General features: G+C 37.6%; 3 protein-coding genes across 4 annotated transcripts; 1 reads left to right on the top strand and 2 right to left on the bottom strand.

The window, feature by feature from the left end:
• Positions 1-280: 280 nt before the first annotated feature.
• Positions 281-5,293, bottom strand: LOC131780072 (CAAX prenyl protease 2). Of its 2 annotated transcripts, XM_059096687.2 has the most exons (10): positions 5,156-5,293; positions 4,093-4,198; positions 3,443-3,523; positions 3,258-3,318; positions 3,088-3,146; positions 2,404-2,512; positions 1,904-1,972; positions 1,491-1,553; positions 1,043-1,135; positions 281-424 (listed from the first exon to the last, which is right to left on the bottom strand). In XM_059096687.2, exons 1-10 carry the CDS (start codon positions 5,290-5,292, stop codon positions 303-305), a joined length of 900 nt encoding a protein of 299 aa, XP_058952670.2. In that variant the 5' UTR covers position 5,293; the 3' UTR covers positions 281-302. The 2 variants fall into 2 exon arrangements, with proteins under 2 accessions (XP_058952670.2, XP_058952671.2); XM_059096688.2 differs by lacking the exon at positions 1,043-1,135 and having other exon boundaries at positions 294-424.
• A 411-nt stretch (positions 5,294-5,704) lies between these two features.
• LOC131780077 (dihydroxyacetone phosphate acyltransferase) lies at positions 5,705-16,432 on the top strand. Its single transcript, XM_059096695.2, has 14 exons — positions 5,705-6,044; positions 7,244-7,420; positions 8,467-8,800; positions 9,407-9,558; positions 10,273-10,403; positions 11,030-11,181; positions 11,635-11,706; positions 12,233-12,538; positions 13,219-13,298; positions 13,394-13,537; positions 13,658-13,763; positions 14,185-14,278; positions 14,823-14,890; positions 15,530-16,432. The coding sequence occupies exons 1-14, from the start codon at positions 5,877-5,879 to the stop codon at positions 15,592-15,594; spliced, it is 2,049 nt and encodes a 682-aa protein (XP_058952678.2). The 5' UTR covers positions 5,705-5,876; the 3' UTR covers positions 15,595-16,432.
• Positions 16,433-21,176: 4,744 nt separating this feature from the next.
• On the bottom strand, positions 21,177-24,671 carry LOC131780094 (uncharacterized). Its single transcript, XM_059096711.2, has 5 exons — positions 24,577-24,671; positions 22,952-23,191; positions 22,672-22,782; positions 22,201-22,305; positions 21,177-21,593 (listed from the first exon to the last, which is right to left on the bottom strand). The coding sequence occupies exons 2-5, from the start codon at positions 23,189-23,191 to the stop codon at positions 21,504-21,506; spliced, it is 546 nt and encodes a 181-aa protein (XP_058952694.2). The 5' UTR covers positions 24,577-24,671; the 3' UTR covers positions 21,177-21,503.
• Positions 24,672-24,957: the final 286 nt, after the last annotated feature.

The following is a 24,957-nucleotide window of genomic DNA, read 5'->3' as shown; positions in this document are numbered from 1 at the left end:
TTAAATGTTTCTTTCTTCATGATATTTACCACTCATCCGAACAAATGGCAAAAACTGATTACTATCATATCCATTTGTTAAGTAACTAAATTACCTCGATCACCGCGTTCATTAAATATTTGAATTTTCTCGAAATATTTTACTTCAAAATGCCATTCTGTTACGGGTAGAATTACATATAACTGAGGGCGAGGTCTTTGGAAGAAATACCCTAAATAAACGTTAAAAATTCTGCGATAGCGATCGATTCCACGTACAGACGTCTTCGGGATGTTTTTGTTAAAAAATGACCTGTTAGGAAGTCATTCTCCCCCATCATTGGCTTGCAAGGAATAATATACAGAATTGTACCAAACTGGGTTTGTTAGAGGTACAGCCAGGATAAGAAACACTACCAGTCCGGCCACAAATGAAGCGCTTATGACTGCAACAGACAAAACAAAGTCTCAGGATCAATCAGGAAAACTTTTACTGCCGAGCTTCATGACATATTCCAAGGGAAGGGGCATGTTTACTTCATAACAGTCTAATGGTAACTTCAGAGGGTTTGAAAACTCTCCACCTCCCTTAGTTTATCAAAAATCCACTGAGTATGTTTGCGACCAGCGGCAACAAAAAAAACTATTTCATAATCACGTGCTGTAAACGCTTGTTTCGGGACGTGTTTTCTTTTTAGTCACGACCACGGAGTGATCATGGATTGTAATTAGTACAATTTCCGAACGAGAGTCATATCTAACACCAGTCAAAATTATTCACCACCACCAATCACAATAAAAGAAAAACATGATAAGAAGCCTATGAAAACTCAAAGCAAAAAATAATGCAAGTGTCTATAGCGCACGAAAATACTAGTTACCAAGTTGTGGTTGATTCTAGTTTTGCATCCGATTGGCTAAAAGGATAGGACAAATTTTCTTGACGAATCAGAGTGAAGTTAAACAAACCCAAAGGAATCCTTGATTAGTTATGACAGTTTAAAAGTACTCTGACGATCTCTTTGATATTTAATCTTCACTGTATTTTCGGAAGACTGACTCACTTCGTGGATACTTGGAGCTTGGTACTTGATCAAGAGGAGGAAATCCCATGAAATTACAAAAACTATGGCACAAAACTGGACCAATTAGATGACCTACATGGAAGTGAGAACATCAAACAAACTTCAATGCGATTACTGCCATGAGGAAAAAGATCAGTGGGCTGACTGACTGACAGAGAGACCAACTTACCTACTTACTGACCGATAACCTGGTATATCTCTAACAGATGACCAACTGAACAACTGTGTGATTTCCAGATTAGCTGACTGACCCCTGACTATCTGACACACAGATTGATTGGACTGGCCTAGTGAATGACTGGCGGACCATCCTACCCACTAACTGACTAGGTGAAGGATTGAGTGACAGCTTTGCTGACCCATCTTAATTATTTATTAAGTGAATATTTGAATGGCTGACTTAATGTACTACTGACTATAAACTCACCAGTTCTTAAAAACAAGAAAGCCGTATAGCCTCCAAACACTGTTGTATAACCAAACTGAAAAACTGAATGCAAAAGAGCAGCTTCAACCATGAGCAAAACAAACTTATAATGAGCTTTTAATGGCAATCACTGGATCTAAAGGAACAGAATCTATTGTACGTTAGAGTGCACTGACATTCTAGTCAAGGTCTACATCACTGTTAATGCAGTCTGTCGAAAAATTAATACTTGTGATGCCCTATGCCTCTGGAAACCACTCTTGTAATTATTCTGTCATGGTTGAGTTTTCTGCAACACATCTCTTGAAAATTTATCACCAAACAACTCATTTACTGCTCTGTTTTGCAGCAATTTCAAAACATTGATTCTACAACTAACAATTTATTAATTAACTACACAATGGATGTCTTACTTGCAGTTGACCATACATCTTTAGGGTTCTCCCCTTGTTGTAATCTTTCAATGACATGGTGAATATGAGCTAATAACAACATGAATTATGTAAATTTTGTTACATATTGAAACAAACAATTCTCAACTTCTCTTCTGAACACAAAGAGGGAGGCAGACTAAAACTGTTAAAAAATGTAAGTAAATAGCCCTTAGTATGTTTGATAATGTCATTGGCTGAAAATTCACCCTTGAGTCCCATTTGTGCACTACTTTTTCCTCAAATCTCTGCTAATTTGTTATTCACACAGATTTCTGTTTGATCTCTCTGTTTTGTATGTACCATCTCATTTAAGTTCACCTTTTTCATTAATTTTCAACAGTTCACAACTCGTTTAACCCAGGCTTAAGGGTGAAATTAATTATTCTGAAAGAAACATGCTTGAAGGAAAAATAATGCTGTTTAACTGTGAATCTCAAGAGAATCTTAACTAACTTACAGTGCCTGTAATTAAGCCTCACCTACTCCAAAGAATAATGGAGAAATAAAAATTGGCATGGCATTTCCAAACCCTGGAACTAACAGAGGAACAAGACATGCCCTGTACACAAGCTCTTCTGTGAGGGGAGCCTATAAAAATGAATGTAAAACTTGAGAGAAATTGTGGATAATTTAGTCTGAGAAATCTGCACACAGTTAACTTCTCAAAATGTCACCAAATGCTGTAATTATAATGCAGCATTTGCCCATAATTATAATGCAGCCTATTGCCCATAATTCACATAGCCCTGCATGGCAGGGCTATGTGAATTTTGGAAGGGGGGGATCAATGTGAGCTAAAGGCCAGGCATGTTAAGAAATTCTGGTGCATCTTCAAAAGTCTTCAGGAATCTTTGGACATGATCAGGTCTTGTTCAAGAGAAAATTCTCATGTCTTAAGCTCAGAGAAAGTTGGCACATACAAACAGAACCATTGCTAAACAATGCAAGGGAAGCAGCCAATATGTGGTTCTGTTGCCATCAGTTTGCTATTGTTCAAAGTTGATCTAATCTACCTAATGTATTAAATATTGAGGTACTGGTTTTTTCTAAGAGAACTTCAAACTTTTAACAACAAAAAGAAGTTATTATAATGAAATCTCTCCAAAAGCACAACCCATTTAGAAAAAAATAATTGAATATGTAGAACTTAATTGAAAACTTACCACAAGGTAGTTCCTCAAGTTAATGGCATTAACCCAACTAGATGGATATTCAAGAAAGCCTGGCAAAAGGAAAAATAAAAACACTCCAACTCATTCCTGTGACTGAGGTAACATATATAAAAACCATACTCATCAACATGAATTATTGAATATATTGCACAGAAATTTACCTTTCACATTCCCAGGGTCACCACTGAAATACAGCAATATGATGGGTCCTAGAAATAAAATCTACCACAGAGAAATAAAAGCAGATATGTAAATATTTTGAAATACATCTTATCCTTTTTTTAAAAAGAAAAATGCTACTGTTAGGAAGATACTTGATGGAATAACAAATATCATTACATCTTACCAATGTTAAAACCAAAGGAAAAAGAGTAGCTATAAAGATATTTTCTGAGTGGATTCCCATATATTTCCAAAGGGAGATACCCTAAAAAGCAATACAACAGAGATGTTATTTTAATCAGATGTAAAAAAAGAGAATTTACAATGACCTAAAAACAAAAAAAGAAAAAGAATTTTGACAGATACAAAGACAAACGCCTCAAATTGGCAGATTCACTTCCTTATACAGGTACAACTACATATGAAATATCCAGACTCGACTCCATTTATCTGACACCTCTCCCAGTACTAGAGACTTCTTGAATTAAGTTAGATTCTGCTACAGACTGTAATATCACTGCAGAACCTCTAAAAATTGATGCATATCTGTGAATACTCAGGTGCTCATGATGGTAAAATCCCTCCACAGTCATCATAACACATTCACACTTATTTCACAAGTCAGTTTCAAATCCATGTGAAAGGCATATGAAAAGAATAAGCAATATGTCAATCCTTTCGACACATAGCTTTTACCATGTACATACCTATTTTACATGTGAAAGAAGTTGCACTCACACGTACCCTTGTCTTGAAGGCAATTTGCAACTAAATAGACCTGAATTTCAAACTCAAGCCTCCTACAGAGTGCTTGGGTAATAAAGCTAGACTTACATTATAATCTAGAGATCTGTCGGCCCAAAGCCAAACATATAACGGAGCCAACAGAGATATGACAAAGACACTTCTGAATCTCTGCTTGATAGTTTTAGGATGATCTCTGCAGAAAAATCACTGTCACATGTCAGTAATAAAACAAAGCTCATAATTACAAAACAATCATTAAAGAATTATCAAACTAACTGACTGCCTGAGAGATTTCCTACAGTGTGAAAAATATTCATAAACAGCTAGCATTGAATGATTTAATCAAAATTTTGTGTTAACAATATATCACTACAATCAGCTGATTTTTAATTTTTTGCATGCAATCTTTCTCTCTTTTCAACTGTTGCTTTTCTGCAGAGACCCCTCTTCCCCCCTCCCCCTGAGTTTTCATTTCACTCCTGGTCTACAGTTGCCCAAGGTAAGTCTCCTCACTGTGGGGGTGTGGAGAACAACAAATTGGAATTAAATACTGAATAAGTTGTATTTAAATTGTAAATTTTCTCTTGCCATTAATGAGGAGAAATTCAAGTGAGATGTTAATCGTAAGAAATTCTTGGAAAAGGCTTGAGTTGAGAGGTAGAATCAACAAGATATCAAGTCATAAGACATGCACACTTTTATCCTGTGTTATAATGTATAATGATCTGTTCTTATTTTGTGTTGAGGACTTTCTCATACAGATTATCCCACCGGCTTTTTTATTTTGTCTGTTGTTTTTGTTTAATTACCATCAAGGCGAACCACTAAAACTTCATAGAAATTGTAAAAAATAAAAAATAAATAAAAAATGGGTAATAAAATATAAGGGTAAAATTTCACACTGAAACATTAATTTTAATCAGTTACGGATTTTAAGTCTAAAAAGTGAAAACCACCAATCCCACATTACCCACTATTGTATAACAATTATAAGGATCGGTTATCATCACGGGATCAACAAAAAGAAAAATGACAGTACAATCTTATCTGTGCATTCCAAGTCGTAGACAGGTGATGATAAAGTCAAAATTTCGTTTTCACCATTAACTGTTCTAATAAGCTATTTCGGTCTATTATTAATTCAACTCACCTGGGATAAGGCGATTTTAAAACATACAGGCTTGCAACATAGGCCACTGAGAGGACCAAACAAGCAATAATGCCTCTAAAACGAGTAATCGTGTTGAAACTAACAAACGGACCAAAATGATCCATTACATCCGCCATGTTTATATCAACGGGTTACTGCTGACCGTCTTTGAACGCTGGCCTTATCAATAATTGACAAGGAAGGAGGGGCTAAGGAGAGGTCAGGGATGAGGCACTAACCCTAATTTTCGAAAAAGGCCCTACATGAATACCTGTCTTGTGAAAATAAATTTTATTTGAATGGGAATTACGCTTCATTTTCAAACCAAACACTTGCCTGTAGTCTTCATTTTTGGAAAGGTAATTGGGTAATGTTTTAGTCAGCGAGAGGGAGAAAAAAACACGCAAGCTTAATTTAGCATTGATTTTAAATCTATGCTCCTTTTCGCTATCATTTCATTTCACTAAATGAACTAAAGAATTCCATTGACCACTTCTCACTTAAGTCCACAGTCCTCTTTCCCAAGTCCACAGTATAGTTTTCCGGGATATCATCGTGATCATCTGATCTTCGAGAAAACAATGGTCACACCACATGAACAAGTACGCGTTCAACGTGAGCATTCGCTTCTCTGTGATCTTTTTCTTATGACGTTCTTGTGGTTGAGGATTTGTTTTTGAAAAAAAGAAATGCAGTTTGTTCGTTGACGACAGCTCAAAGTATGGAACCGTTTGACCTGGATTTGCTAAAGGAAGGAAGCTGGAGCAATGTTTTGTTCAGTTTGAGGCGTTACTCAGCTGAAGGATACAAATTCGCCCGAACGCGAACTCCTCAGGAGATTAAATCAGATGTTCTGAGCTCCAGGCGAGTTAAACATGTTATCGAAAAGGTATGGATTTCTTGGATTTTGTTATTCATTTACGCAGGAGAGGCGTATTTTCGCCTACTATCGCAAATTACCACTAAACAGCTGTGTCCAAACGGCCCGATGGACTTATTAGCTATGAAACTCCTAACCACAAACGTAGAGCAAACTTCGACCAAGTATTTTAATTTTATCGGTGAAATGGACGTAGGAGAAATTTATACAGCGATACCATAATTTATTACTGTGTATTGACACGAAACATTCAGCTATCTTGAAGCTGTTTGACAAACAACTCGATGTGCCCTCTTATGAGCTTCAACTGAGTTAACATGCAACCTCGTTGGCAATCTGGCAGGGCTCTTCGATCATAAAATAAAACAGAAGTTGGTTTTATTCATGCCAAGCGTAGGAGGAATCAACTTGGCTACGCCATATTGCCACGTGCTTATACCAAACAGCAGTTTCGAAGCTATTTGACAAACTGTTAGGTCCTATTATGAATACTGATTGATTGCACATCAATCCTCGCTGAATTTAACTCCGGCTTAGTTTTTTCAATCATAAAATGAATGGAGATCAACATCGTCACTTTGATGCCATAAACCATAGGGTTAGAATATATAGCTTTCTTTTAGTTATTCCATTCCTTGATTAGAAGTGAAAATCAGACTGCACCACTTGTTAATATATAAAACAAATAATTAATATGTGAATATGTGTGTCTTAAGAAACCCACCGTGTCCCCAATGTGATGCAGCTGTTAAGATAATTGTTTTTTTTCAACTGAGTTGATTGAGTAAATCGGCCACAGAAGAGAGTTTCTGGCGATGGCTTTTTGAGCGTTAGCCCTTTGTTAGGGTAGCTTTCATGTTGTCAACTAGATGCCCTGAATGATTAATAGATCACGATATCCAAATTATTCCACAAAAAATCTTGAGTTTTTATTTTCAGTTCCATTGCAGTTATTAAGAATTTGATAGAAAGGTAATTTACTCATTTTCACATGCTAGCAATGAGCAATGGATTAAATTTCTTCCGACAATATCATTACATTGTCAGGAAGAAAGGTAATTTTTAGATTAAATAAAATAGTTACTAAAAAGTTTGGTTTGATTTAGTACCAGATTCTCAGAGTTCAACATTTTTTGGTACACAGTAAGGAGAACAATTACTTAAACTGTGCAACTGAAATGGTTCACCATTTTCAATTATATTTGCAGACTGCTGAGGAAAGAAATACATCGGTTGAGAATGTCACTGATGAAGTAAAAGCAATTTTAGAAGAGATGGGACATAATTTTAATCTTAGTAGCATCAGATTAATGGCTGTAATGCTGCGCAAAATACTTTGCACACTATTCCGCCGAGTTCTGATCAATCGGGAAGGCCTAGAGAGGGTGAGTAACTTATTATGTAGATTTTTCCACAAACTAATCCATGCTTTATTCATATTGCTTGTTTCAGCCCTGCAAGGAATAGAGAGATAGTGCTGGACAAATATATTATTTTTGACCTGTTTTTCCTTTCTTGTAGGTTTAGCTTCTCGGGTTTGCTTGAATTAGATTGAAATTTAGAGTTGTCTTTACTTCTCTTAATTTCAGAGGAAATTTTTCTTCACTGTAGTTTTTTTGCCTCATTGTCTACCTGGTCATAGGCATACAGGAACAGTAAATTCACCCAAAGCTTAACTATTATCTCTGACAGTCACAGTTTTTAGCTCTGTTTCAATTCATTGAATAACCTGTTTCCTGTTCCACTAAATTTTCTCCCTGCCTCTTTCTCCCTTCTTGTTAAGTGCCATAACAGAATGTCTCAGGTAGTGCTGATGATCTTTGAATTGTGCTGAATTTAAATATGACTCTATGATCCTGTTGTAACTCTGAGTTTCTTTCTCTCCTTTGCCAACCTCCCAAAGCCATACTATCCCATTATTAGAGTCCTTGTTTTCTTTAACAATTGGTTCATATGTCAGCGTGCGTTCATCAAGATATGAAGCACGTGGGAAGTTTGGAGAGCACGAAAGACGCATAAGAGTTGCTCAAGGTGTAGCCGAGAGCAACTCTAGCTTCTTGAGTGCTCTCCAAACTTCCCAAGTGCTTCATATCTCGATGAACACACAGCTGACGTATGAACCAATTGTATTATAACATTTTCAACCCAAAGAAAATTTTTTTTCTTGAGGGATTTGTTTGCTGATGTCATGAGAGTGCACAATAGGAATATGAAGCATGCTTGTGCAATTGAATTTGATTAGACAAATTTACTAGCTATGTTATAAAACTAGCTGTTTCATATTTCCTACAAGGGAAACTAAAAAAGTGTTTTAATCTATAGTTCTGTGGTAATAATACATGGTATTTTTTCAGACCACTTCTTTGGATCTTTACTAATACATATAGTTTCCAAATATTATTCATTAATTGTCATAATTTATTTTATTTAGCTTAGAGATGCTGCGAAGAACAACCCAGTTGTATTTGTCCCATCACATCGCAGCTATATGGACTTTCTTCTTGTGTCATTCATCTGTTTTACAATGGACATTCCACTGCCATTTATTGCAGCTGCTGCAGATTTCATGAACATGCGGGTAGTCCGTACATTGTTCAGAAACAGTGGAGCATTCTACATGCGTCGTTCTTTTATGTCTGACCCACTGTACTGGGTCGTGTTCACAGAGTACATACAGAATCAACTTCAGATTGGTGATCAACCACTGGAGTTCTTTTTAGAAGGAACAAGAAGTAGAACAGGAAAATTTCTGCAACCTAGACTTGGTAAGTGTTCTTTTAAAATATCCTGTGTAAAGCTGGAAATTTTTGGATAAGACCATTTTGTATTAACTCTTTAATGCCCAAGATCTTATTAGTAATTCTCCTTACTGTCTGCCGCACAATTCTTATGATGCTAGTTCTGAGAATTTGGTATGGGATCAACTAGAAAATCCTTAAACTGATATTTTTCTTTATTCTTATCACCTGTCTGATTGAAATTGTATATTGTAAGGAGAAATTCTGTCTTGGTCACTCTGAGAGTTAAAGGGTTAAATTAAAATAAAATGAAAGATCAAAGCCTGGTTTGCTCACATCTGACCAAATTAACCAAACATGACTCAACTTCATTGAATTTTCTCTTAGTTGCACAATTGTCTCTGGGAAAACTATAGGTCACCTAGTATGGCAGATAATTTCTTACCAAAAGGAGAGGCTAAAGTTTCCCCTGACAAACCATTCATTTGGACAATTCTTATGACTGTTCTATTAATCCCATGCAAAATTTCAAAAGCCTACCACTGAATTAATAGTCAATATAACACTAGGGTGACATTTGTAAAATCATTATCAGAAACCAGGTGACAAAGGTAAAAACAAATCATTTACCAGGTGTCCTTTCCATGGTTGTGGATGCATACACAAATGCTCGTGTGCCAGATGTTATCATTTGTCCAATCAGCATAAGTTATGACAGAATTCTGGAAGAATCACTTTATGCATATGAGCTGCTGGGAATACCAAAACCTAAGGAATCTCTTAGAGTGAGTATTGCTTATAATTGGTACAAATACAGTCAAAATGAACTCATGCCAGTCCCTAGATGGGGCCTTGCAGAATCAGTTTGACTCAGAATAATAATATCTAAAGATCTCAATAAAGGTGACAACAGCATGCATCTCTGACTCCCTTAATATCTTGCATGCATGAACTTGCATGAAGTACTCTTTCACAGGTACTGTTTTTCACAAGTTTTTCAATTCAGATTTGTTCAGGTTCCATTAAAAATCATAGCCAAAGGTGTAAAGCACATACCTAAGCACAACTCTTAGGCTTCAAGAACTGGTTGAAAATAATGTAGAAACACCGTGAAAGGGAAACAATTTTCACGTGCTCTTTGAGGTGCTTTTCAGGGGCCTTTTACATGCATGTGAAATTTTTGTTTGAAATAAGTTTGTAGATACATGAAAACTGTACCTAAAGAGTCTACCAGAAGAAACATCATAGAACATGCAGATATGGTAATTCTTGGTTGCATATATTTTGCAACACCTTTACTCTAGAATTTTGCAAAAGTCTTGTACTTGGAATAATTTAATTTTGCACTTTGAGTGAGACAATGTTTTCAGGATCTTAAATATCTTTCCAGAAAATCTTAATCATAGCCAGTCAAGTATGTTTCTGCATACCTTCAGGCTTACAGATGAACTTGCTAGCTTAATGTTTAGTTAATGCTTTTTCCAAAATTTCTAATATAGGGGTTGATCAGAAGCAGATCTGTCCTGACAGAGGACTATGGAAGTATACATATTCACATTGGAGAGCTTATACCTCTGAGTAGATTCACAGACGGAAAGCTTAACAGGGTGGATAATGCAGCTATACCAAGGTGAATATAAGGCAACTGCTATGAAATTTTTAGAAGGAATGTTAATTCTGTTGTGACTTCATTGTTACCATAATTTTCAATGCGCCATATTCTGCTAAGGGGAGCTTAGCTAAGGGCATTTATTAGTCACCACAGCACATGTGATTCAAGCCCAAGCTGAGGGACCAAGGAATCACTCATTGTCTTGCTAACATGCCAAAGTATACAGCATGAGGAGGTTCAAACTCCTGTTGGTTCCAACTGGTTTTAAGGCACCAAAAACACACACAAGTGACCCCACTACATGGAGTGGGTCTCATGGAACATTTCTGCCTTGCTAGAGAGAAAGCTTTAGGTAACACAAAGGGAGTTCCATAGGAATCACCCCTCCTAGTTGCACTTGATCTTTACATTTGAGCATTTGAGTATCCAATGCAGTTGAATTTCAGCAATTTAGGTAAGGCCAATAAACTTGGATGCATGTCTGTGTAGAAATCTTGCTGTACCCATAAAGTCAACTCTGTGAAGAGTCATGATTTTTACCTTATGGAGTCATGGATATCTCTGCATTTATCACTGAAATACGCAGAACCAGCTTAACAATATGGCTCTAAAAAACTGTCAATTGAACATGTTTTCCTTTTCAGACATTTGTTTCATTATTTGTCCAATGATGAGAAGAAAACCGTGAAGTCACTGGGATACAAAGTCTTGCATGATCTACAAAAAGGAATGATTCATTCCCCTAGTGTTCTTGTGGCTTCAATCATGCTGCAAAATTTACAAGGACTCCATTTTGGTAAGTTTGGTGTGAGAGAGGTGTTAGTTGGTGTATGTTTTAATGGACCCCTGTGATAGCTCAAAGTTTATCACAAACTTTTAAACCCAAACACATCATTTAGAATTGGAAATCATGATCAACCATTCAAATGTTGTTCATTGATGTAGGATACTGACATGGCAAAAATCTTGTTTTGCTCAAGTTAATCACTGAGACTGAGAACTAGCCTTGCATGTAGATGGAGTCAATTATTTTGTTTGGTTTTGGTTTTGTTTTGTTTGTCATTTTCCTTGGGTTTTTCTTGTTTGTTTTTTGGTTTGTTTGTTATTTTTCTTGATTTTTTGTTTTTGTTTTGTTGTTGGTTTGTTTATGTGTTTGTTTGTTCATTTGATTTATTTTGTTGTTTTTCTCTTGTCTGTATACATATAGCCCCTAGTTTTAATTGTATTTTTGTGTTATGTTACATTGCAGATGAGCTGTTAGAAAAATTTACCTGGCTGAAAGAGTTGTGTCTCTTGTGGCATATTCCTATAAAGTCTGCAGGTTTGTTTGAATAATAATAATAATAATAATAATAATAATAATAATAATAATAACAATAATTGTGATAATAATAAATGGATTGAAATGCATTTTTGGAATTTTGTACAAGAATGCCATGAAATGAAAATATTAGTCTTTCCTAACTGAATATGAATTCCTCAAAATTGATAAAGAATTTCAACCTAAAAAGAAGTTTTAAATGATGCTAAACCTTAAACAGCATTGCCAATAGGTTTTACTGTTTTTGTTTGTGCAGTGGGCCTGTTAGCCCTTTAAGTCCCACCAGTGATCTAGACAGAATTTCTCCTTACACTATCAGTATGATATCAAGCAGACAAGAAATGAGAAAAATATATATAAATTAGGGGATTATCGGTTGATTCAATTTCAAATTCTCCAAACGCATTTTGTTAATTGTGATGTGGAATTCTGAGTTGCAAAACGTACTTTTGTATGATTAGCTGGTTGAATCATTTGTTCAAGTGTACTGACTTGAAACTAATTTTCCTTTGGTTTGTTGATCTAGGTAACACGGACAGTGTAGCTTTGGTAAACGAGAGTATCGATTTATTAAAATCGTCTTTGGAGAAAACCAAGGATGGATTTGTGAGAATCAGAGACATTACCGCAAATGCAATTGATGGGCCAAGTTCTTCAGGGCAAGCGGCAAAGAAGGGTGAACATCTCGCAAATTCCGTACGAAACGTCAAAGATGAGGCAGCCATACACATGCTGCTGGCATGTAAAAGAAATGTTATTTTGTGCGATTTCTTTAGAACTGGCATGTTTTCCCTATCTGCGCATAAACAGCCTTCTTCAGAAAAGCAGTTAGGTAAGTCAAATGAAGCTGTGAATTCGTTTTTTCCCATATTTTTTCGATTTCGCTTTTATTTTTTTTTCACCGTGTAAAAAAGTTGTTTTACCCTTCTTGTTTCCAAGTATTTTTTCGATCAATAAAGAAACCTGATTGGTTATTGTGCTCAGATGAAACAACCAATCAGCGAAAGCTCACTGATCTCTGTTTTGTGACGCAATCAGTGCAGGATTATCATACTGCACGCGATAGCACACGATAGCCATAGTCTGCAAATAGTTTCCGGTTGCAAGAGCCTTGAAGAAACTGGCTTTAAGTGAGATGGCTGGTGAGGGGTGGGGTGGGGTGGTCCTCCTCTTCTTCCTCCTTTTCTTTAAACTTTATTCTCTACTGAAGAGCCTGTGAACGGACTAGATGGCCTGAGCAGGGCCAGGTACTTTGCGACCTTGAACCAGATATTTTCCCGTCCAGCCCTCCCGTCAGTGAGTGCATAGTATTCGACCGAGCACTTCGGATATTTCTTCATCCATGATTGGAGTGTTAAATGCTGTCTGATTGCATTGCTGTTCGAGTTGTCTGACTCCTTGCTTTGTGAAAGCATTTGCGAGTTTGACTATTGGTCATGGTTTCCCCTTTTCCACGAGGTGCTATCGAGGTGATGTCTGATTTTGTTCCAAACTTTTTCCTGTTTTCCTCAGTTCAACTGTTTGCTGATTTTGAATTTTTGATGAAACTTTTGGTGCAAGAAGTTCCTCCAGTTACTGAACAAGTCAATGAGGTAACGACCGATGTCTTCTGATAATTTTTCTGGTGTTTGATTGGAGTAAAATAAATTGTATTTTAATTAAGTGTTTCATTTTACTCCTTCTCCAGAACTTTGAGTACTTTCGGGAGACTGTTCAGTTATTAGAGCACCATGGCTCGATAAATATTCGAAATGGGAAAGTAAAGATTCTTCAGGAGAAGGACATCAATTTCAGTGCGGACATATGGAGACCTATTTTGACAGCATACGGGGTGAGTCAAACACCAACTGTCACACATAGAACAGGGTGACAAAAATGACCCACGCAAATATCTCTTGATCCCATGCGTAATAGCTAAGGTAATTTGGAAGTATGTTGTTACCATTTTCAGATTACATGTCAGTTTTTTGCCAACTTCCCTGATGGTATTCACGAACAACCACTGTCAGAGATTGTAAAACAAATTCAGGACAAGGCAGCTGAGCTTGTACTCACTGGTAAGTTGGTACATGCTTAACACAAATGGAAAAACCTTGGGCGACCTACGGAACAGCTTTATGCAATCGCTTTGACGAAGGGCTAGCGCTCGAAACCTAAGCCTTTAAACTCTTTACGGTGGCCAACTTACGTTTTCAACTCAGTTGTTAACACTGAATTACTTGCTATACTCTCCCACCGACGCAGCACCACAGTTTCTTTAGAAACTTACCCCTTTTATTTATTTACCTTTAGGGACAGCCCACGGATAAACCTTCGTGATAACCCTCGACACAACCCTCGGGATGGTCATGTTTTACTTGAAAAATGATATGTGTAACTCTGGTGTTCCGTCAACCATTACTGCTGGAAATATTTACTAGGGTGGTGGGGGGGAGGTCGTGGCCTCGTGGTCTGAACTATCATTTCTTCACTCTCTAGGTGATGTGAAGTTCTACGAGGTCCTCTCGCTTGACTTGTTAAGGAATTCTGTTATGGCGCTGGCCGATTTGCAGGTCTTGAATTCATCTAAAAGGTACAGTTATTACTTCAAATTCCCTGTCAAATGTCCCTTGGGTGCATCCATGAGCTAACCTGTTGGTGCTGACGAAACTGAAGCATATCGTTAATACCGTGTAGTGTAATAAATTTGTAGTTTGCCGATTTTTATTTCGCAGGAACAAAGATTTGTTGCTCGAGATGACTGAAGTTTCGGCTGGGAAACTTTTTTTGCCATTTGTGGTTCAAGCAGCAAAACATTACCAAGAAAGAAGCGTAATAATTTCAAATCGCTAAGCGTCCTTTTCTAGTCATATTTAGGTGGTAGGTTCGTTACTACAATGTTTCGACGGAAGTCGGATTACAAAAAATACTAATTAACACTTAATTTGTTTGCGGATTACCTTTTCGTCTTTGACCGAGGATAGTAAATTTTTGCTGCGTCTGCTTTACGGATTTTTTTTCTCGTTCGAAACTCGTTATTGCGGATTGAGGACTGTCTACGAACTCCGGAAAATTTTCTTATTACACGGTATTACTTTGATCAAAATTGATTTGAATTGTAATTTTTTTTCTTGTAGTGTTGATGGTGCTGTAGTTATCTCAGTTCCTAGCAGTTCAAAGGTCACGGAAACCTTGCACAAAATAGGTAAGTGGAGGATGAAGTTTTCCTCACGACGCGTTCGTTACGTTAAACATTGTTCGAGATTTCTATTTTTTTTTTTGGCCCACATTTATACTTTTGAAACTGAAAATTTATTTCAAAACTGACAACTGCTATCTCCGAGAACAACAACCAATCGGGTTTCTTTCCGTTTGAACAGAAAAACTCGGACACGGAAGAGAAAAAAATAAAAACGACAAAAATTTAAGAGGAATCACGTGTTTACAAAGTCATTTAAGGCGGCTGGAAACGGTTTTCCGAGACACACCGATTATATCCAAAGCGCTCAAAAACCAACTTTCCCTCTTCGGAATTGAACCAATTTCACACATTGTTAGACCAAGGGATCGAATTTTTAAATAAAGGACGTAGCATGAAACTCGCTTTTATTATGCTAATGTTATGGGGAAATTCCGTTACATAGTTATAGGGGACAGTCTTGGAGAATCCTCGATATATTTTTTTCCCCAAGCAATTACTTCCGGATTTTTCTTTTTTGCGCCAAGGCCTCGCTGCTGAGTGTTTGTTACAGAAGTGGCAAGATGCACGCCTTTCTTTGTGGCTCGCATGGTGAATATGACATAAGAATTGAACGCTAGGATCTTTTTCCTATTTTTCTTGTAGGTGAATATCTCGACCTACCATGTTCTGCTTCGACTTTGACATTGCCCCAACTGTCAAAGCTGTGAGCGAAAATGCTTAACGGTCAGTAATAATGACAGAGATTTGCAACAAGAGCGTAAGATGGAAACAAGAAGATATTTTGGAATCGACTCTTCAACAAAATGGTTCCAAGTTCTCGTTGAGATACTGGTGTGCCATCTGTGATCGAGGAAAAAAGGGTGCAATAATCCTTTCTAATTGCCGTTTCATTCAACTGACGTAAAAGAAAAAAAAATTTGCAGTGAGCTTAAAAGAGCAATTAATACCAAGGTGTAGCTTAGAAGGTGATTGTATTTACCACTCCATCCTTTGTGAAGAATCTATTTTATCATTCCATATGGTTAAAGCAAAATTAAGTAGATGGGAGTTGTAACTGACCACAGTCGGCGAAACAATCAGTTATGTGAAGTGCTTTATCTATCTCATGCACCTGGGGGGTTAATCACTTGATAGGATGTTCTTCAGTTTTTCGTATACATTACGAACTGTGAGAAGTGCGTTGTTAGGAACGTCTGAGGTGACAATCAGTTTTACGACCATGACAAAATTTCTCCTCACAATATCAATGAAATGTCAAGCAGATGAGAATAAAGAAAAATATCAATCAAGGGATAGCTGATCCAATACCGAATTCTCCATTCTAACAATATGAGAACTGTATCGCAGATAGTAAGGAGAATTGCCAATGAGATCTTGGGAGTAAAAGGGTTAAGCAAACTTCTAGAATCAGTTATGCGGTTATTGCTTTTCTCTGTTATTTGAACGGCCAATGTCAACATATGTTGACAACTTGACTGTGTGGAACTTAATATCATTGGACTGATAAAAAATTAAACCATGAAAAGGTAACTTAATAAAATAAAGAACTGCTAAAAACATCGAGACTTGTTGTTGTCTTGCGGAAAGGAAGCCCTAAATTCAGCAATTTCGGGGGGGGGGGGAAGGAAGGGGAATTCAACGAGTGAACTAAGACTTTACTGAAGAGCTCTTACCATTTGAAATACAAACCCATTGTCATGGGAGGGGGTAGGTGGGTGGAGAGGGCTGAAATTTTTAAGGTTATTTATAATCCATCAGTCTTTTTTTTCGTTTAAATGGCAAGGTGCTTTCGAAATTCTGTAATGGAGAAAGCCTTGTTCATATTTTGTTCCAACTGTGTTGAGTACTCATATCAAGATAAACAGGCAGTTTTTACAAGTTTATTTAACTCGATTAGCGAAAATTTTCACATCTTACTTTTAAAAAGTGTTCTACTAACCTCAGTAGCATCTTTTGTTCTCTTCGCAATTGACTTTTCTTCTGTCGCGTTCACCACTTCCTCGGAAAGATTAACAAAACGCGGGACAGCCATTTTCAAATTAAGTGCCCCTGCTATAATCGTGTGGGAGTGAAAACAAAGTGATGCGCACTGTCGATACATCGGGCGCGCGCATTTCGCTTTGTCTCGCGCACAAAACCCATTATGACGCGTCCATTTAAAGAGTCGGTTCAAATTATTAATGATACGGTGCAGTTCTCCTATAGTTGGATTTATTTATTCAGTGTGTCGCTCTTTGCAGCTCTCCCCGGTCGTGGTCCATGTGTAGTCAAAAACGAAAAAACCTTTTAACGTTAAAGCCCCGTTCAAACGATCGTGACGGCTGATGATAGTTTCAACTATCACACGCCTTTGAACACAAACTATTAAGGACTATCATGGACTATCATCGTTTATCATTAGCTATCATGTAGTTTGGACATGCTCAAATTCGACATGATAGTTGACGATGGTTTTTGCCGTTTGAATGAGCATATGATAGTTTTTCGGTCACCAGCTTTGCCATAAACGGGCTCAAACCGAAATTACGCGATCTCATTACCTGATTTTGTCAACTATTATCAATTATCATGAACCGTTTGATCGCAAATATGATATAGTCAATGATAGCGAATGAAAGTTGAAGCTATCACCTTTCTTACTTACCGGTACTTCCTTTTCAGGTTTGCGAGTGTGCGCTAAGTATGCCTCCTTTTTTTTAAAGCTTATCACTCGCAGTTCAAGTTTCAGCTGATTTGGTTTTGATAAAGGCCTAAGTCTTTTAGAGAACTTCCGCTTAGTGGAAGGAGATAATCTCTTCATTTTTGCAATTTAAATTTGGTGTTGAACTGAAATGGTGTCATTAAGAGTTTCGCAAATCGTGCTTGCCGTGTTTGCACTTGATCTAAAGATCTTCAAGAACACCCAAAAGACTTTTCCGGCGTGGTTGGGGACAGATTGCAGCACTACTTGAGATCGCTGGTAAGTAGAATGCCATTAAACGTTCTACAGTGAATTGATTTATTCACGTCTGCTGATTCGTGCCCTATATAAGCTTTCATGACACAGACGCGCTTTATGAAACAGACAGAATCCATTTTTTCCTTCTGTTTACCTATAGAGTTTAGATGACGTCAAAATGTGGTGAGAATAAGAGAGACTCACCTGCTCGAAGTCGATGCATCACTTTTTCTTGTTGTCACCACACGTTTTTTAGCAATATGTGATCCACAACAAGTCTGCCACAATGACAGCAAACCGAAAGCTACTGGTTAATTTTCATTTTGCTCTTAAAAATTATCTAGGCCCAGTCGTTCAAAAGAGCAGATATAGCCATCCAGCGAATAAATCGCTGTACAGCGGATAAGGATAAACCAAATATACTGCGTTATTCACTGTTAAGTGATTTATCCAGTTGATAGCGTTATCCACTCCTCCAACAACAAGGGCCTAGGAATGAACTTATTTTGCATTTGTCAAAAAAAAAAGATTCTCAGATTTCTAACCGAATCAGATTCAAAATTGGAATCACCACGTGACTTGCTTACCTATTGGCTTTTCCTGCGCTTCGAGCAGTTGGCTTGTTTTTATCATGAGTTCTCATCTTTGATTGGTTGTAGTGATTACTTAAGCTTTCCGCTTAACAATAATGAATTAAACAGGATTTAACCTGTTGCGAAGAACGCTTACAGAACATAGTATCAACTTACTTTCGACATTTTCAAACTTGATGGCGAAATGACAAAAGCTGAAGCTGTTTTTTTTTCCTGTGATTTAGGAAAGTAAATATTTCTGGTATGTTGGGGACCGCATTCCAGATGTTTCCTCTGCCCTTAGCTGGAGTATGAATATGTTCTACAACGGAATGAAGCATGAACTAGGTTGGTTGAAATGGAAAATTAGAAATTTATCAGCCGATATATCTTTATTATGAATGTTATTAGATCGTTGATGCAACCTACTTTCTCAACTGTTCCTTCCCCTTTTGTCATCGTTTACCTGGTCACGCTTCCAACTAAATGCATTTGAACGAGGCCTTGATCAATTTCACTGACAGACTTATATAAAAACTCTCTAAGCAACATTTAGAACACATTCCTTAGAAGCGTTTTTTTCAATAGCTGAGCTCGCAGAGCGTAGCCCCATAATTATACAAAATAGTAGTAACCCATCAAGCAGAAAAAATTTGGACGTACGACCGTACGACTGACCGTACAAGATGCTACTTTTAACATGCGTGGTCAACTGTACCGCGGGCACACCAACGCCACTGCTTTGTCCAGTAGTCTAGTGGTCAGTGCACTGGGCTCCGAGTCGGACGACCCGGGTCCTAGTCCTGGCCGGGGCAAGGCGTTATGCCCTTGAGACGTGCGGGGGAAAAAATGCGAGCTCCGCTTTTAGGCTTGGTTAAATCTATATATTATTTATACTTACCTAAATTGTTACCCAAAATTCGTCCGATGAAGTTCCGAACCATTACTTCTTCTAAAAATGTTAAAAGTCTGCGATCCAAAGAAATCCAACAAAATTTTGAGAGCCAGTTTTTGATTCCTTCAACAATGTGTATTCAATGAAGTAGCTAAACAATGTAAATAAATTTCACAAACATGCATGCTATGATAGGACTGAATGATCTTCTTTCAACTTTTCTAAACAGGCCTCAATTATATATCGGCGACTTGACGCTCTTCGTGAACAATGTTTGAGGAAAGTCGCATAGCTCCCGACCATCGTTATAATATCGGCTGTTTGTCTCACAATAATTCGCTGGACTCTGAGTGAAAAGTACCTGTCGTAAGTATGTGAAGAGATATCTTTGAACAAGTTTGGACGGGAGCTGAAAGAACTGGGGAGAGAAAATGAAGTTAAGGCTTCCCGTTAAACTTCCTTGAAAATTGATTTTAGAGGATAAACCACTACTAGTTTTGAACTACTGTTTTTTAAGGCCTCTTTGAACAGCTACAAATAGAACTAACAATAAGAGAGGAAAAGTTTACCAGGACAATTCAAACTGTAAAACAGGTCTTCTTTTGCTTTTATCTTTTTTTTCACGGAAAAATCACGAGATAAAATATTTGACCCAGTTTTTCCAGCTCGCGTTCGAGCACATTGAACCTGTGCTATTCATAGCTTTTTTTTTTCCTCCTCATTCTGTAGTGTGGTTCATCTAAGGAACAACGACGTTGAGTGTTTGGCTAACTTCTTTCCACAGGCGGAAAAAGGGTACATCATATTCACAAGCTAACTTTCACCAGAAAGCAAAACGACAGAGGAAACCAAAACTTTAAGCGACATCATTAACCTAGAACCGTTGTACTTGTTTTTAAGGTCGAAGTAGAAAAATCAGTTGACAAATATCTCTTAACTGAAAAAAAGAGGACTTTGTTCTTCGTTTCCCTGTTGATCAGCGCGGAACAGCTTCCCAAGCGAAATAAAATTGAAAGCATCTCCCCCTTAATCAACTTGTAGGCTCCAACCTACAAAGCAGTCAAAGTATTTCATGTCTGCTCATGTGCAAACGTTGTAATAACTAGGTCGGGATCCACCCAGCAAATCTTTGCGTGAGGGAAGGGGAGGGGGGCGTTAAAGACGAGTGGATAAGCTTCAGGCAGGGGAATGGGGACATGCTTGGTCACGGTGTTTTAAAACTGTATTGACCAGCTTAAGCTCATTTAGAAAGGAATTCAATTGGTGATGAACAGTTTCCTCGACTGAGGACTTAAGAAACTAAGACGCAACGGTGCAGTTGTAATAATCTCAACGAAAGTAAACGTGAACTGCGAAATTACTTTAATTTTTTTCAAAGCAAATCAGCTCTCCGACGAAATATGTGGCCTATAATCTAGCGTTCCCGAAGTAATTTTCTCTAAATCTTCCCATAAGCCCTTTCGAACTTTTGCTCGTAGTCAGCGCGAACCAGAGTTAGCTATTGAAAGCAAAAGTCAAAGCGAAGCCGTTGATTTTTTCGGAAACCACTGCATGAGAGCTAAAAACGTGTGATGAATGTTTTTTGTCTTTAAAGGCAGGGATTGTTTTTCTGAGTTATACTCTACTCAACCTAGAAATGTTAGTTTAAGAGAATTACACCTTGGTCGCAGACAAGATGTTGAAAGTCTACGTGATCTCTGACACGTGCAAACTCAGTGCTTGCTCAATTTCCCAACGTAGTGGACCGAAAAACAGTCTTGACTAAACTTGTGCTATTCCCAGAAGGCTTTATTATTTCATCAGCTATTCCAATACCTTGGAACTCAATTTATACAGTCAGTTATTCTTTTATGTAATCTCGGATGAAAAACTACTATAGCAAAATACGAGAGCTCAAAAATTGCAATTTTATTTTATGCTTTTGGACCCTCTTTACACTGATTCTATGCCGTTGTGTGATATATGTCACTGAAACGGTAACTCATACTTACACATGATTTACACGACGTCACTCCGTTAATGAGAAGAACAGAACAGATGTAAATTTTCTGAGAAGTCATTTTCGCGCTTCTCCACTCGCGCGCAACTCGCATCTTTGCTTCCTCCGTTGAAACAACAAATAAAGTCTAAACTATTCTATACCAGGCAAGTTCATGCCTTTGACATTGAGATTTTTTGCACTGAAGCAGAGAATTTAAGGATAAATGGAATCTACTCGTCTTCGTTGATTGTGATGGATACTTTCTTAGGATCCAGGATCCAGTCACTCCTAACCAATATGCCATTCACCTCTTGAATTTTCTGTAAGACAGATACAATTTAACTTAGGGGATTAAACATCTCTACCTATGAGGCATTGCAAAATCAAGGCTAACAAATGAAAGTGGAAGCTAAACAAGTGTAATTGCTGTTGAAAGATTTCAATATTTTTTTCCCTTTGAGATCCTGCTGATTTACGCAGATAAACTTTGTGTTTTCTGGACAATACTTGTTTATAACATCAGTAGCGCGCGTGCTTGCCCTATGTAAGTCGTACTGAACCGCTATGAACAAAATCTTTATTTACGCACGCCCGTGCGTGAATAAGATGACGTGAGCAGTTTTTGTTCATTGTCGCTCTGTTATAAAAGAATTTGCTCATGCTTTTAGCTGTGCGTATATCGAGTTATGGATGCACTTGGGAAGTTTGGAGAGCACTCAAAAAGCTGGAGTTGCTCCCGGCTGCGCCTCGAGCTACTCTTACGCACTTTTCGTGCTCTCCAAACTTCCCAAGTGCATCCATAACTCGATATACGCCCGCTAAGCATGAACAAATTCTTAAATTTAGAAACATGCATCTTGTTTCAATCAGATGCACATCCACACACTTTAAAATATCATATATTGTACATCGATAATGAAAACTTACTTTGTGTCCTGGATTTAGCCATTTTGATACGATACTCTTCTTCCTCCTGACTTCTTCCAGATCTTGGATCTGCTCGTCTTCGTTGACTCTGATGGATGCACTTTTCTAAAATTCAGATGTAAATCACTTTAATGGGAAATTCAACAAGTAAGACTGGTGATAACCATGGATTTCTTATTAAAAAAAGTGGTTTAATCTCTAACGCAAGCAAATCGACCACATTGACAAACTTTTTAGACTTTTGAGCCTTTTGAGAAATAACTTACACGCATGCACTTTAAAGTCACCTCTAAATTGAGCCAGCAAACACTTGACAGTTGCATCATTACAAAGGTTTAAGGGAAGTGGTCAGCCAGTCTGAGGTGGCGCCCAAACCCTGAAATCTCACAGCATCCATAAATAAGCGACACGAATGGTATGCATTCTCCTAACATCGAGTCAATCCAGAGTACATCGACAAAGTAAACATACTTTGTGTCCTGGTGTCAGGAATTTTGCTTGGAGCCTCTCCTTTTCCTCGTCTGAAGCTTTCAGAGTCTCCTCTCCTGACAATGGTACCAGCGGTATTGCTTGGATCTGCTCCTCAACACAGATACAAATCAATTTAATGGGGAATTTAAAAAATGAAATGGATAAAGCTACGAGTAACGACAAAACTAGTACGGCCTGGGAATTGGAGTTGAAGCTCAATCAAATGCACAATGACGCATTTCAAAAGACAATGCAGTGTTTATCGACAATGAAAACATACTCTGTATGCTGGTTCTAGGAGTTCTGCTAGGACCGTCTCCTTTTTCCCGGCTTTTGCTTGCAGAGTCCTCTCATCAATAAGTGATGTCAGCGGTATCACTGAATCTTGAATCTCCTCGTCAGGGTTCACGTTCATATATTCTTCATACTGTAACAGTATCTCCTCTAGAGAGTTCTCAGCACTGGACAGCGTTGCATGACTGCACACCAATATGAACATTGAAAGAGCATAGCGTATCATCTGCATAAAACAGGTAAAAAAAAATATTGAAACTCTCCAAAACTACAAGAAAAGAAATAAGATTTCCTATTTTGTTTTGTTTGGTTTCTGGTTGGTTTGTTTGTATTAGCGACAGTAGGTAATTGTCATTTTGCCTGAGCCGTTTTGGTCTGTAAAAGAGTATGTTCTGTAACCATTTTTGTTCTGGATTGTCATTACTAACTTCACTGTTAGTAATAGTAATTGAACTGAGTGGAGTACAATTTGGTATGACATCTTTTGAGTCTTTTGAAATCGCGTGATTTCAAAATCAAACAATCGTGCCACGCGAGTTTCATTTTAAATCACAAGTATGTTTTTAGCCCAAAATTACACGATACGAAATCCAATTGCTTATTTTTTACATCCATTTTGACTTTGCAAAATTCAGCCACTCTATTACTGGATATTTTAAAAATATTTCATTAATCCAGTGCCGAGGAAAATATCGATTTTTAATTGAATCATCGCGATTGAATATCTTCAATGTTGGGTTTTAATCATCATTCGGGACGATTATCGACCAAGGAAATTTAAGCTTAAACATACAAGTTTAGAGCTATGCCAGTGGTGCTGCATTTTGTCCAAAAACTTGAGGTGATTCCTCAAGAAAAAAAAGAGTTGTCGAACAATTGTTTTAACTTCTACATCAAATTTTAATTTTTCTTACTGTTAACTACACAATTCTTACAATGTTAGTTCAGAGAATTTACTGTTGGATCAACTAATTATCCCCAAATCGATATTTGTCTTTATTCTCATCACATATCTGGTTGATATTGTATTAATATTGTCGGGAAAAATTCTCTCTTGGTCACCCTGGGAGTTAAAGGGTTAACCAATGTCTGTTTCGAAAAGCTCAATAATAATGATAGGTTAGCAATATTGAGGAATCAGCTCAGTAACGATTAATAACAACTAATAATTAAAGAGAAGTCAAAAGCGTTCAATGTATTCGTGTCTTCTAATCCTCCAGAAATTTGAAAACAGTCTTTTATCAGCTTTGAGAAGACTGGTGTTGGCAGTGTTTTCAGGATTTCTAAATTGCTTCTCTATAAGTGATTCTCGTGACCAGTACATGGTCACAAATAAAAAGATGCCAAAAAGAACAGGGATGTTTGTCTTTCATCTTGTTCCTTAAAGGTCTTGATACCAACTTTGCCTATTTCAATGTTTGGTATTTCGACTGCTCAGTTTTCATCCAGGTTAAACTGCTAATCACGATCTCTCCGACGATTTGACGATTCGAAACAATTCGATCAGTACAAAGTTAGTCGATGTAAAACTGAGATACAGCTCTATCATAGTAGTTTTCAGGATGCAGGAGTAGCTTTCTGCAAATAAGACATCAGAACAAAACAACTTACCCTTCCACTGAACGCTGTCGCTTCTACCTCTCGCAGTAGTAGATGCAAAACAGATTTGGCAGAAAGGAAAAAACAGCTTTGTACGCTGGAGAAACCTTGTGACTCCTTGTGACATCAACGTGACAGGCTGCACTTATCTTTCACTCATTTAACCGAATTCAAAGAAAAAGTGAATTTGGCGATTAGATTTCGCACTTAGTTTTGCATTTCCATGGCCTGAGCCAGACCCACGAGCAGTGAGAACGGGCAAAGGAGCGGGGTTCTGTGAAGGGGTAGCGAGTGTCTCTTTCCGTCTCTCCCCTTGAAGAGTCTTCCCCGCTATCACCCATACCTCGTTTACGCTTCTTTCTCACCCCTACCGACAGACAGTTTCTCGGGCAG

This window comes from Pocillopora verrucosa, chromosome 7, assembly GCF_036669915.1.
Source record: "Pocillopora verrucosa isolate sample1 chromosome 7, ASM3666991v2, whole genome shotgun sequence".
In the NCBI taxonomy this organism is placed as follows: Eukaryota; Metazoa; Cnidaria; class Anthozoa; order Scleractinia; family Pocilloporidae; genus Pocillopora; species Pocillopora verrucosa.
Note: the sequence above shows the minus strand (reverse complement) of the source record. Positions and strands in the feature narration are given on the sequence as shown.

Bases quoted from the DNA above. Each gene is read 5' to 3' on its own strand.
- LOC131780072 (XM_059096687.2), bottom strand. From the start codon at position 5,292: ATGGCGGATGTAATGGATCATTTTGGTCCGTTTGTTAGTTTCAACACG. The intron at 1,136-1,490 runs GTGAGTTTATAG...ACTTCCATGTAG, and splicing joins TTTCTTGTTTTTAAGAACTG to GTCATCTAATTGGTCCAGTT. The intron at 425-1,042 runs GTGAGTCAGTCT...TGTCTGTTGCAG, and splicing joins AAGCTCCAAGTATCCACGAA to TCATAAGCGCTTCATTTGTG.
- LOC131780094 (XM_059096711.2), bottom strand. From the start codon at position 23,191: ATGATACGCTATGCTCTTTCAATGTTCATATTGGTGTGCAGTCATGCA. The intron at 22,783-22,951 runs GTATGTTTTCAT...ATCTGTGTTGAG, and splicing joins TCCTAGAACCAGCATACAGA to GAGCAGATCCAAGCAATACC. The intron at 22,306-22,671 runs GTATGTTTACTT...TCTGAATTTTAG, and splicing joins TCCTGACACCAGGACACAAA to AAAAGTGCATCCATCAGAGT.
- LOC131780077 (XM_059096695.2), top strand. From the start codon at position 5,877: ATGGAACCGTTTGACCTGGATTTGCTAAAGGAAGGAAGCTGGAGCAAT. The intron at 9,559-10,272 runs GTGAGTATTGCT...TTTCTAATATAG, and splicing joins AACCTAAGGAATCTCTTAGA to GGGTTGATCAGAAGCAGATC. The intron at 13,299-13,393 runs GTAACGACCGAT...CTCCTTCTCCAG, and splicing joins TTACTGAACAAGTCAATGAG to AACTTTGAGTACTTTCGGGA.